Source organism: Geospiza fortis, unplaced genomic scaffold (genome assembly GCF_000277835.1).
Source record: "Geospiza fortis unplaced genomic scaffold, GeoFor_1.0 scaffold190, whole genome shotgun sequence".
Lineage (NCBI taxonomy): Eukaryota > Metazoa > Chordata > Aves > Passeriformes > Thraupidae > Geospiza > Geospiza fortis.
The window spans coordinates 5517815-5531399 of record NW_005054328.1 but is presented as its reverse complement, the minus strand read 5'-3'; the positions used below and the strand labels follow the sequence as shown (position 1 = coordinate 5531399).

At 41.4% G+C, this 13585-nt stretch overlaps 1 protein-coding gene across 1 annotated transcript in view; it reads right to left on the bottom strand.

The window, feature by feature from the left end:
* The window catches only part of NT5E (5'-nucleotidase ecto), a 25377-nt gene extending 11798 nt beyond the window's left edge, over positions 1–13579 (bottom strand). The window contains exons 1-3 of the mRNA XM_031057101.1: positions 13458–13579; positions 8693–8915; positions 3283–3471 (exon numbers count right to left, since the gene is read on the bottom strand). Of these exons, the coding sequence (XP_030912961.1) occupies positions 3283–3471; positions 8693–8915; positions 13458–13484 (439 nt within the window). The 5' untranslated portion in view covers positions 13485–13579. The remainder of the gene's footprint in view (positions 1–3282; positions 3472–8692; positions 8916–13457) is intronic.
* Between the last annotated feature and the right edge of the window lie 6 nt (positions 13580–13585).

Genomic DNA, 13585 nt, shown 5'->3' with positions numbered 1-13585 from the left:
TCCTGCTGGAACTCCAACACAATTCATATTCCTCTCAAATCCCTCCTATTTTTCCAGGGAGGGGAGCTGCAACAGACTGAACCAAACTTACCACAGAACTAGATTTTCTACTTTCAGCCAGGTCAACAGGGTTGGTTCCTTGGAGTGCCACTTAACTATTTGTTTATTTAGGGAAGAATTTAAGAAATCCTGTAGCTAATGAGGACTCTCCAGGATTTATGCATGCAAAAGTGGCTTTGGGGTTTTCTGAACTGAAAAAGGAATAAGTTTTGATTTCTTGTCCTTCTTTAGTCCTCAAATGAACAGAGCATTAAAAAGATATTCTTTCTAGGCATTATTATAGTTTATATCAGCTGTGTGTAGTTAAGGGCTTGTCCAGAGTCTTACTCATTTCTTGTTTTCTAACAAAATACTTTCTGATTCTGATGCTTCCTTTCAGGATTAATTAGCACTATGACATCTTTCCCTTGTAAGATAGATGTGTTCCTTCTGAAATGCAAAGACTATTCAGTGCATCTTACTCCAGCAGCACTAGAATTCATGCTCAGTCAAGGCATGAGACGCTGCTTCATTACAAATGCACAAATTCATACTGGGTGACTGAAGAACATGTAACACTTTCCTATTTCTTACCCTGTTTTAGCCAACACACTACATTTTCACAACATCAGTTCTGATGAAAACCAGAAATTTAACTGCTCTAACCCAAAACTACCACTGCTGGTTGAATCAGTTCTACAAACCAAATGAACACCTGAACAAGTCAGAACAATATTTGCCTTATAACCTGTGGATAAACTGGAGATTGGCAAATATCTTAGAGACAGGTTGGACTAGTCCAAGATGAAACTCTTACATTAGGATTTCTCTGTGGAGATGTCTTCATGGGCAGTATGTTTCTAAACCTCCATGACAGAACAGGTTGAACAGCTCATACATCTCCACTTACACAGCTCATACATCTCCACTTAAGCTGGAACATTCACCCAGATTCTGCTGACACTTATTGATTACACCTTTTGATTTAAATGAGAGCTTATAAGCTTAATATAAGCATCGAGACATGCAGAAACAAATTTCAAAACAGATATTTTACTCTGCAGTGAAATCACCTCCACAGATGTGGCTGTTTCTCTGGGAATGCTGACTGGTGGCTTTGACTCAGCAGGGCATGGTTCACAAATGCACTCAGGATGCTCCTGAATGGGTGAGCATGTGTTTCACAGCACTTGGAATAAAAATTATACACTCAGACCACATTCTGTCAAAAATCATGTTTTGACTAAATAGTTACTTTTGGTGTATCTCCCCCAGACATTACTTTGTTTATTTTCCTCACCTTGCCAGTATTAATAAAAAAAAGTAAGAAAGAGAGTTTTGTTTCATCAAAAGAGTAGAGCCCTTGGAAAAGGGACCAGAACTCATGCCTAGTGAGATTTTTACCTGAAGGCTGCAGAGTCTCCTGCAGGGTGCTCTCTCTGGCACTGAAAATCTTGAACAGCTTCACAGGGGGAGGGGTGGAACAGCTTGACATAATCTAGTCTGATCAGAGCAGACTACTCTCTGGGATGACTAGAGATGTGCTTGCAAACTCCTGCAGATCTAGACAGGATATGAACTCGGATGTCTCAACTCCTGCAGCACTTCACATCATGGTTCCAAATTGTGACATGTGGCACCTCTTTGGATCACACCCAAAAAGGTATTTTGACTACTGTGGCTACCACAATGAGGCACAAACTCTCTACAGGCAGTGGCCAACAAGACTGTGCAAGAGAATATGGATTCCACATATGTGTAAATCCACAAGGAATGCACACTTTGGATATGGAATCCATCCTTGTTTTTCCCATCTCAAAAATAATTCAGTAAAATTGCAGGCTGCACCCCAAAACAAGACCAAGATCTCTGTGGCTTGTACAGGTCAGTGTTGGAAGGCCCTGCTACAGGCAGCTGTGGAACTTGAAGGTAGTCAGGAGGAGATGGAGCCAGTAAATATCAAAATACCATTTCTGTCTTGGGGAGTCCCTGAGCTGCAAACTGGTGGGAAACACGGGCAGATCTGAGTAAAGTGTCTCCACAGGCTCATCCAGTACCCTCAACCATCCCCCTTGGTCACTCTTAGACACATGGTATTGGGATGTTCCATCCTGTTTTTTGTTCCACTTTGGCTACTTCTCTGCTGCACTGCCATGCAAAGTGTTTGTGAGCTCTGACTTGTAGTAGGTGTGTAAATGCTTTGTGCCTCCAGATTAGTCATCAAAGTTATTCCCTGAGGCCAAATTCAAGAGATATTCTGATCTGCTCAATGTGTAACTGTGGCATGCAGTTGTTTCTTTTTAACAAGTGAGATAAAAGGTGAGAGTGCAGATAAGAAAAAAAGGCATGAGAAACAGGGAGGAGATGAATAGGGAGAGCAGAAGATGATAGTGCAAACCTTTTAAGTGGTCAAGTTCCTAGAGTAGGGTACATAATGTTATCCCTGTGACTAGGGCACATAAGAAACTTTTCTAAAAATTACAGAAAATTCCCATTAGAGTCTCAACCAGTTATTAAAGCTTCTGTTACATTTAAAGGATTTAAAAAATTCAATCAAACAGAACAACAAAACAGCCTCACTTTGACTTGTGTCCTTACACTCTGGGGAAGGTAACAGCATTGGGGAAGCTGCTGATGGTAGGTGTTGCCTAAAGTAGCACTATTGTGGGAGAAAACAGATCAGCTATGTTTATCTCTACAATGACATCTGCCTCTAGAGAAAAGAAGAATAAAGAAGAATAAAAGAGGTATTGAAAAAAACAGATGAAACTTGGGGAAGTATTTTAATGGCAGACTAAATGAAGACCTATGAATATAAAATCAGATTACAGAGAAAATCAACACCAGTAGCAGTTGTGAAGTCTTCTATGATTGATTTTTCTGATTAAGTCACATGCATGTTTAAAAGTAGACAACCAATTTATACTCTTTTATAGGTGTGAGCTTAAATTACAGTATGTTTTGCAGTAATTTACAGGTATTACGACCTTTGTTCCTCTTCCCCACTTTGCATAGGTCACCTTGAACATCCACAGCATTATGGAACCTCCCAGGAGTTGTGGTACTTGGCGTGCACAGGCTGTTTTGAATTGGTTTCTTCCATGGAAGTTATGGACATGTACCAGTTATGAACCTGGCTGAGTGCAGCCAGCAGTAAACTATACTGGTGAAAGTTCTCCAAGTTTAAAAACAAACAGTTTCAGCTTAGCTTCAGAAGCAACATTTTAGTAAGAAGTAAAATACCTGTATAGAGAAATGTGTTTGTATGTCCTCCAATCACAACATCCACTCCTTTCACTTTTTGAGCAATATTTTTGTCCACGGTAAAACCAGAATGTCCTAGTGCAATTATTTTGTTCACTCCCATAGCAGTGAGTTTATTCACTTGCAGTTGCAATGCTTCAATTTCATCTTCAAAGGTTACATCATCCCCTTAAAAAAAGAAAATAAATGAAAAGAATTTACTTACAAAGTACCTTAATTGCTACTTTGAAATAAAGTAGTTGACATCAGATATTAGTTTGTATAATTAAAAGGATTTTGAATGGCAGAGCCTTTCAAATATCCTTAGGTGGTTCAAGCTCTTGATCTGAGCCAATGTTTTCAGCCTCTCAAGAGCACCTGTGTGCTTAGACTAATACATTTCTGCAACAAGCTGTATGTACTTGCCTAGATTAAAAAAAGTTATAATTCCATAAAAAAATTCAGTGTCATCAATGGTAGGATCAAAAATTGAATGACTTTTATTATTTATACTAGGGAAAGGAAACGGAAATGTTTGCACATAAACAGTTGTATTCTATCACAAAGGTTTTTTTCTTCCCCAACTGTATTTCTTTGAGATCATCTATCTTCTCCCAAGTTAAATCTCCCTTTTTACTGCACCCTTATCTTGTTCTTTCCTTTATCCCCCCTCCTCAAGGCTTTAAAAAGCAGCTTCTTCAAAGCCCTCCATTAAACTCTGAATTGCCATTTGAATGTGAACCAGTCTCAGTAATGCCAATACAGCACAGCACGGGTCTGAGCTACCATCCTGAAACAACAGCATAAGGAACAGAAAGTCTGGAAAGGGGAAACCTTTTCCGGACAAGGATGTTGGGAAAGGAACAGTCTTTCTGCAAGTTTTCTGTGCCTGTTGAAATTACTCTAATGTGACAAACAGTTATTACATGAACACTAGAATAACAGGCGTTTTTATCCTGGGCACAGTGGTTTGGGTTGCACAAAAAGACTTCCTATGTAAGAGGATAATTTCCCTGACAAAGCTTTGAGAGTAATGCTTAAGGACAGGTTCAACTTTGACTTTCTGGTGAAGACAACCAAGTGACTTTTCTACCAATTCCTCCTCTACCTAATTCCTCTCCTTCCTGCAGAATTTTTTGATCAAATAATTTGAAAAATGCCTTTAAAGTAAAAAGATTTACATTATTTCATAACAAAGGGAGGAGTGAAACGAATTCACAATCCACTGCAAAATGTTTCAGGAAATGAGGAGGAAGCTGCTACAATGGAAGAGATAAAAGAGGGTTACATAAATTGGTTCAGCACCACACCCATTCAATAGCTCTGTTAGTGCCCGAGGGAATCTTTGTACTGCACATTGCAGAGTGAATTGTGCAGTGCATCCCCACATTTTCTTCCTGTGGACCTCTTCTCAGAATCAGAGTCAGAAGTTAATTGAGGTTGGAAGAGACCTCCGTGTAGTCCAAAACCCATCAAAGCAGGAACTGAAAGCCAAATGAGGATGCTCAGGGTCTAGTCTGAGCTGGCTGAAATTCCAGTCTCCCTAGGCAACATGTTTAATGGCTTAACCATGCTTACCATGACAAATTTTTTCCTTAAGTCCCACCATAATTCCCTCTGTTACAGCTTGAGCCCATTGTTTTTGTCCCTTCTCTTCCCCTCTGGGAAGTCTCTGTCCCTGTCTTCTCTAAAAAATCCCCTTACACCAGTGGAAGACTGCGTTTGGTTCCCTCTTAGCCTTCTTCTCCAGGCTGAAGGAAGCCACTGGCCCCTCTCTGCACATCCTTGCATTGACAGCAGTTGGGCCTGATGCAGAGCAGCTGGCAGAAAGGGAAGTGCAAGAACTGATCCCTGAGCGCAGGCTCCTCACGTAATCCTCCCTCCACCATGGACCAGCTGCACCCCACTGGTGTGGGGATCAGTTCTGCAAAGAGAGCTGAGCTCTTGAAACAGAGAGCAGGAACGAGCCACTGACAAGCTGTGCCAGCATGCAGGTGCCTGTGGGCTAACTTGTCCCATGGCCAGTAGCCAGGTGGTCCATGACAAAAAAACTGTTCCCATCAGCACCAGCTCTGTTATGCCTCTACGCCACTGCAGCCTACATATGAGCCTTCTGCATCGAAGACGTCATTATTACTCTTCAACCCACAGAATAATAGAATCCTTTAGGCTGGAAAATGCCTTTAAGATCATAGAGTCCAACCATTAATCCAGCACTGCCAAATCCACCACTAAACTGTGTTCCTAAGTATCACATCTACACCTCCAGGGATGGTGACTCCAGCACCTCCCTGGGCAGTCTGTTCCAGCGCTTGACAACCCTTTCCAAGAAGAATTTTTTCCAAAAATCCAATGTAAACCTCCCCTGGAAAAGCTTTGAGGGCATTTCCTCTGTCACTTGTTACTTCGGAGAAGGACACTGTTCCCCACCTTGCCACACCCTTCTTTCAGACTGTTGTAGAGAAAAGGTATCAAAACAAACTGACCCAGTCTCATAATGAGGGAAAGAACAAGGCCATCCCTTGTTCTTTCCTTCCATCCTTTTCTTTTCCATCCCTTGTTACAGGTAAGCCCATCCCTCTCCCAGGACTGTCATGTCAGGACAGACAGACACCAGAGCTCGGGTGGGTCATCTCACTGCCAATCCACCCATCCACTGATGTCCTGTTGTCTGCCTCGCCCTCAGAAAGGGAATTCTGCCTGGGGCTGCAGGGGCTTCTTTCACCCCTTCTCCATGGCCTAGCCATGGCATTGCACACAGCTTTGCATCCTGGTCATCGGAGTATTTGATGTAGTTGAGATTAATTGGGCCAGCAGTTTGAAGGTTTTACAGTGGAGGACTGTAAGAGCAATTACACAGTGTTCAATTCTCTAAGAAACCAGGCAAAAAGCAGCATACTGCTTAGCACTCATCTGGGCATTTTTCAAAACAATCTGAATCAAAATTATTAACTTATTGCTCACGTCAATATTCCACTTCTCTTTCAAAGTTTTAAGCTGATTTGACATCCTCTTCTCTTTTTAGGTGAGGTGGAGTTTCAGAAAAAACAGCCAAACTGTTACAACTGAACAAGGGAGAAGAGCCGTCCCTGTTAAAAATATTATGCAAGATAGCCAAAATAAAGTGGAATAAATGCAATTTAAAATTCCATTTTTGAAAACTCTGCCAAGTTGATAGTTTAAGTAAATAATTTGCTGCCTGTAAGGTTACTACAGAGTAAGTAGGTTTTTATTTACACCTTATACAAAAATACAATGGACCATACAACATTACAGAACTAAAGCAAATGGGCTGGAACCATCAAATACTAGAAAGTAAATACACAGGTAACTGTGTCTGTGCGCCAAGTTATGAGCTACTCTTTTAGGACATGGAAAAACCTGCTGGACACTCAGCTGAGATAGCTGTACATAGCAAAACAGAGAACTCCAGAAAAACTGCCAATCAGCTGTAATCTATAAATGTGTTTCCCATCCCTATGGTTTCCAAACAGTGGCATTAACAGCACCTTCAGCAGAGATTAGTTGGTCCCTCCCAATGCAACCATTGAAATTTAAAGACTTTATACTCTGTTCAAGTCTTTTGATAACCTTTTTTAAAGCAGACTACGAAAAGTACAAGTTGTAATTTCATAGCTGGGTGGAAGTTATGGAGATTTAACAATAGAAGAAATCACACTCACAAAATACTTCCACAGAAGGCAGTAATGTAGGAATTCACGTTTCAGCATTCTCAAGCTTCCTGTTTGCCTTGAGAATGCCCTAAGAGTGTAGAGCATGCCAAAGCACACAGAGGCAGAGAAAACAGAATCATCTGGAAGAAATGTGGAGAGATAAGCAAGGTGCTGAATTTAAAATTAGCAAGGTCCCTTATCAGTTGAATATAAGGAACTAGACTGATAATTATTTAGCCCCATGTCTGCCATGATTTTACCAGTCTGAAGGATTGCTAGGTCATGGGCAAGATACAGACACTGAGGTGTATTAATGTGTCCTGAGTTCATATTTTCAAAGCTTCTAAATGTTCCTCCACACACCAAAAAGGCAAAGCAGAAAACTAGAAAAACTCTGATCACTATAAATGTTGCTGTTAAAATTTCTTCTGCCTTTTGCTCAGTTACACTGTGGGATATACTTCCTTAGGGATGCTTCAGCTCCTTCTATGGAGCTAACAGGATTTCCCTTTTACCACTGTTTTTTTTTATCTAGCAGTGGTCTCTTACAGTATCTCAGCATACTGAGGCATTGGTTGTGATGTCGGAATGTTATTGGAAATGTATTCAAATGCTTCATAGAATCATTCCAGCACTATCTGGATTTTCACCTAGTGTATTTATTTGCAAGATGGTTACTTTGATGATCTCACTGCCCTGACACAGGTGTTTGGAAGAAGAGCAGCAGCAGATTTTATTTCTCCCTAACAGAGGACAATATAGGCTGTCATTATTCAAACCTAGCATAACATCTGATGATATCTACCCTCATGCCCTCAGGCACAGGTAAAATTCTATTGCCTTCACAAAAAACAGATTAGTTTTTAATAATATGAAATAATAATATGAAGTCCCTTTTCAATGTGAAAATGTTTCAAAGCAGTGCTAAGAGTATCCCTAACTGCAAAACCCAGGGAAGAAACTCTGTTTTTGTTACATGTAGGCTGAACTCTAAGCGGGCAGTGACTCATATCTCCTACAGCTGATTTAAATGTGTTTCTCATTCCAGTAGACCATTTTATTTTAGCAAAAAAACCAAACCCAAACAAAACCCTCATCAAACCAAACCCCCTGAAAAGCTGGAAAAAATAGTCAGAAATTGAGAAGTCTTCTTCCTCATCAATTCTAATTTTACTCATGAATGAAGCAATTGTGGTAAAAGCTGGATGGATGTTCCTTCTGTAGTCAAATTTCTGCAAATATTTTGAGAGGCTAAAAACATCTTGGGCAACTTTTGCTTCAAAAACAAGTAGGAACCTCTTCTTGTTTTTAGGCATGGAGGCATCCAAGAACAAAATTTCAACACACAGAGAAATGTCACACTTCATGCTAGAGACAAGTTGCATTCATGTTTTAACTTTTGTTTAAATGAATAAATAACTGTAAAATATCATGGAATATAACTTTAAAAACCCAAGCAAGAATAAAAATCCCAACAACCCCTGAACTCTTCTGCAATCTCAGTGACTTTCTGATATTCACAGATATGGTCCAAGTCTGCATGAAAGAGGGTTTTAATGTTAGCAAGCCTTTTTAAGGTTAAAAATCAGGCAAAGTTGAGTAATACAAGTAAATACTATAAAAAAACCCAGACTTCCTACTTTTCTGCTGCAAACATGCATCTTTGGATTTAAAAAAGTAGGCAAATAGCAAAATAGTAACAAAGGACAAAAACTTATAGACTAAAGAAAACATACCTGGCTGGGAAAGAAAAGAAGTTTCCTTTGTAGTGTAGCCAACAATTCCAACTGACTCTGAGTCAAAATGAACTATTTTAAAAGGATGAACATATTTCATCATTTCGTTTGCTAATGGAGTTTTCCCTTTAATATTTGCACTCAGGACTGTAAAATTTGCATTTTTAAGAAGAGGATCCAATAATCCACTCACACCTTCATCAAACTCATGGTTACCCAAAGCCTGCAAAAAGCAAGAAGAAAATATGAGACCCTACCTCAAATATTTGGTGTAAATTGTCTCATAATTATTTACATGGTATGTTTGAGAAAACAAAGCCTATGTTCTATGAAAGAAAACCCTAACTTTTCTAAACCAACATATTCCTGTTTCTCATGAACACAGAAGTAGTTGGGTTATTTTTCTTTTTAGATGTAGGTTTTTGTTTTTCAGACTCTCTTACATGGATTCAGATGTGAAATGCAGATGATGTGATACAGATACATGATACAGATTTCAAAATCCAAAACCTATCTGTTTGTGACAGTGTATCAGATCAAAACCCATTCATTTTACATCCTGTAGCTCTAAAAAAGAGGATTAACAAAAACCACAAAGGAAAACATATTTTGTGTATGGAAAATACGTTGTTTAAATACTGAAGAAAACAAATATCGTCATTGATATTTAGTACTTTCTTTAAATAAAAATTGCATTTTAAGAGCTTTGTGCTTGGACTACAGTTTTCAAAACATACTTACATTGCACTTAGTAAAGGTTCTTCTGTGCTTTACCATGCAACAAGAAAATATCATTTCCTATCCTCCATCAATATCATTACTTGCCTATGGAAGATGTAACATTTATCAGTCAGGGGGAGTCCCCAGAGCCAACCCACAGTGGGTATGTGTGCACTCAACACGTGAAATGTTGAGACTGCCACACAAAACGAGCAGTCCTGTTTATTTATTAGCAAGGCAATACCACCCAGATGAGAACATTTGGTTTGGAAAGGGACTTACCTCGAGGAAAATTTCCCCTACCTGCCCCTTTTTCATGCTCAGCCTAATTTGCCACGTGCCCATGCCTACAAGTTTGGTGATAAGCCAGCAAAACCTCCATAGATGGCATTTTGCAGAAGCACAATACACGCAAGGACTTTGTAGCATATTTAGGTGTTAGGCAAGGAAAAGATGTAGCCACAGAAACACCACAATTGTGTAACCTGGTAAATAAGAAGTCTATACGAGGTTTCAGGTTGCAGCTGGAGCAAAGCACATAAGAGGTACCAAAGCCAATGGGCCAACTCTTCCAGGCAAAAGTGTTCTAAAATTTCATTCTGCAATTAAGTGGGTAAAGCTGCATTCATCACCTCAGAAGGCTTATGTGCCATCCTGTTTTACTTCAACAGCCCACACACTCAGCTGTGTTTGCCCCAGTTTTTATTCTGGAAATGGCTGTATTAACCCTGATCACATTCCAAACTGAGGAGCACCTTAAGCCATCACAGGTCTGGGAGCTCAGTATTTCAGTCAATTGGTTGGCAGTGGTCTTCTTTTGGGATAGACAAAGATTCCTGGCTCCTTTTATCCTCACAGGCAGTTAGTCAACTGCTCAGTGGAAATTTCAGGATATCAGCAGTAACTTGCATTGGAAATCAGCTGCTCCTGCTGACACTGGTGAGAACACTGCTCACACCCCTGGGAAGGAGCCAAATTGTTTGTGTGCTGCTGCAGCACTTTTCCAAAAGAACCAAGAACGATCTTTAAAAAAATCCTGACTTGGGAAAACACAGTGTACTCCAACTATGTTCCATTTCTAACTGTATTCTAATTGCAATCTAATTTGCCGTAAAAAAAATATTAATAAAGACAGAAAAAAAAAGACATTAATCTTGATGCTGTCTGGATGTTCTGAAAAGATATCTATGGACTGGTAGAGTATATTGGAATGGTAAAAAGCTCTTTCCTTTTGGCTAGTGTACATGCCCTTTGTTCCTCAATAATATGCAATTAAACCCCAACAAAAAAAAAAAAAGGTTGCAAATGAATTAAGAAATTGAATGGTCTATAACTGCCACCAGCTTGTTGAGGAAAAAATCCCAAAATCCTAACTCAACCAACCAGTTAAGAAAGATTGTTTCTCTTGGCTTTGTTGTCTTGCATTCAGATTATTTCATGCCCATTAGGAGACTAGCTTTAATCAAAACTTCTCCCGTGGTGCAGGTGGTTACTAAATTGTTAATGAGAAATCACTGGTGGCTAAAAATACGGTTTTTACTTTTGATGCTACTCCTCCTCTGAGGAGGAAGATGTGGACAATTTTGGGTTGCTATATTCTACCTAACTGCCCTTACACTCAGAGCTCCTGGGACTCTGCACCTGTGCAATATCCCTTAACCAAATCTGAATCTTTTGGCCAGCATAAGTGCAAGTGACAAGGGGAATAAACAGAAATATTCAGGCACACAACATGTGATTATATAATCCTGTTTTTCACAAGCAGCAAGTCTAAAAATATTTCAAAAATCAGGATACAAATTAACAGAACGATGAAACTTAAAAGTAAAGCTAGAAGACCTGTATCACCTTTCCAATTACTGCCTTTGAGGAATTTATATTGGATTTTAGTCTTAATAACACCAGAAAAAAGGCTGGTGTCATGAAATTTTTTGGGAGGAAATTAAACAGGAGGAAACAGTCTGGAGGTGATAACAGGTATAAATGAGAAAAAGGTAAACTTAAAAAAGGAAATTTCTCCTATTTGTGGAGAAAACCTCTAACGCTTCTAGGCTGTCCTAAATCCTCCTATGGCTCCCGCCCGCATCCTGTAACAACTTTAATGACTCATGCTCCCTCCTTCATCCTGTTTGTAATCCTAGTCCTGTAGCCACTTCTAAACTTTCAGTAATCCCCACCCCTACTGTCAGGGATGTGGCTTCCCAAATTCTGCTTAAAGAAACACTGGCTCACCCTTCTCAGTGCCGCTCTTGCCTTGCTCCCTGTGCCCCCACCCAGCCACCATCCCCACTGCTCGGCCCCCCAGGGTCCACAGACAGAAGAATAGAAACAGACGCTGCAACACTGGCCGACACTGGGCATCTATCCCTCAGGGTCTTTGGCAGCAGAGAAGGACTGAGAAGCTACAGAACGTTTAGCACCTCTCCTGTCACCTTCTATTCAAATTGTAATAGAATACTTGTCCTCCACAGAGAACAAGTGGTTGACGACTTCGCCTAAGGCATTCACATCTGACACAAGCCTCTGGATATCTGGTATGGGGTGGGTTTATTTTTTAAAGCTTATTCTGATGAAAAAAACTCATGGTATCTCCAAACCAGATTGTTCCTACATAACTTTTCTAAAACTGAACAGTACTTCAACACTGCCTGAAAAAATTTCTTCTTGTGATATAATCAGGAACTGTACAGGCTCGCAGGCTGCCCATGAACCAGTTATACCAGCAAGCACAAGACTGAAAAATGACAGACAGCAGAAAGCTTTATGAAGAAAGTAGGAAAAACCACCTCAAGCTATTTCTTGCACTGCAGAATCCCAAGGTGCTTTCCAGCTCTCAGTGAGGATGAGTCCGGAATGTATACACTTTCCATCACCATTGGGAGGAAAGACCCTGTTAATGTTTCACAATTAAAAACCGTTCACTAGGGCACGTGAACAGGGAGCAGTGTCCCTCACAGACCTGTCTGTCTGGTGCTCAGCCTAAGAAAGTGCACTGGGGCATGACTTCCCCTTCCACAGCTGTCCTGAGGCAGAGGGAATACTCAGGTGAAGCCATTTTCACCTGGAAAGGAAAGCACCAGTCCAGGTGAAAACAAAAAAGATTAAGACAGAGAATATGATATGCCCAGAAGATTTTCCCCTCAAGCTGACAGGTGGGATGAAATAAAGTTCCAGTCACTCTCACAACAGCAGTCATGCTCAAACATGACTTTAATCTTTCTACTTTCCGGGGTTGTACACAAGCAAAATAAGCCACTGCCCTGCGACAAAAGATTTAAGGACATGGAGTGACATCCCGCAACCTCAGCCACAAATTCTGCCATCCTCTCAGCACTTGCGTGACCAAAAGAGGCAGAATAAAGGTGCGTGGTTAGCACAGCCTCAGAGACCTTCCTCACTAAGGCGCTGTTGTGACCTCTGGGCTGTTTGTACACAGCCCCTTATATACCCTGTCATGACCACAGCTCTGAGGGGACTGGACACAACCAGGGTGAGATTGATGAAAATTAAAAACCTCCACCCTTTGAAACAGCACTGCCAACCTGTGCCACCTGTGCCCCCATCCGCAGGACCGAAGCAGGACAGGCTGCGAGCCTCAGGCAGAGTTAACTCCCTTGTTTCAGACCAGACTCTTCGCCTGGCTTTTGCTGGGGTCATTTCCATGGCTTGCCAACCCCTCTCCAACAGAGCCCGTCCAGCCCCTTGCCCGCATCTGCCAAGCAGAGTTCCATTGCATCACACTGTGTAGCCTTGCCATCATCTCCCGGTTTCTGGCTGCCCGCGGGGCTGCCAGCTCACCACTTAATTCAGCCGGGAGCCCATTACCTAACAATCACTTCCCTTCTCCTCGCCTGCCTCCCACCTGCCTTTGGCCACGATTTTAGCATTACCTACAGCCTTTTCTGATGCAACTTTACGCACTGGAGGAGGCGCCACGCGAAAAACCGGCATCGGGCGAGGAAAGCAGGAATACACCAAGTACCCAAGGGGAGAGAGGGAAGGAAAGACCCCACCGCGCCTCCCGCCGTCCCCCGGCTCGCTTTACCATGGCATCGTAGCGCAGGAGGTTCATGAAGTGGACCGCCTCCCGGCCCTTGAAGCGGGAGAACCACACGGTGCCCTGGTACTGGTCCCCGGCGTCCAGCAGCAGCACGTTGCGGTGCGCGGCCCGCT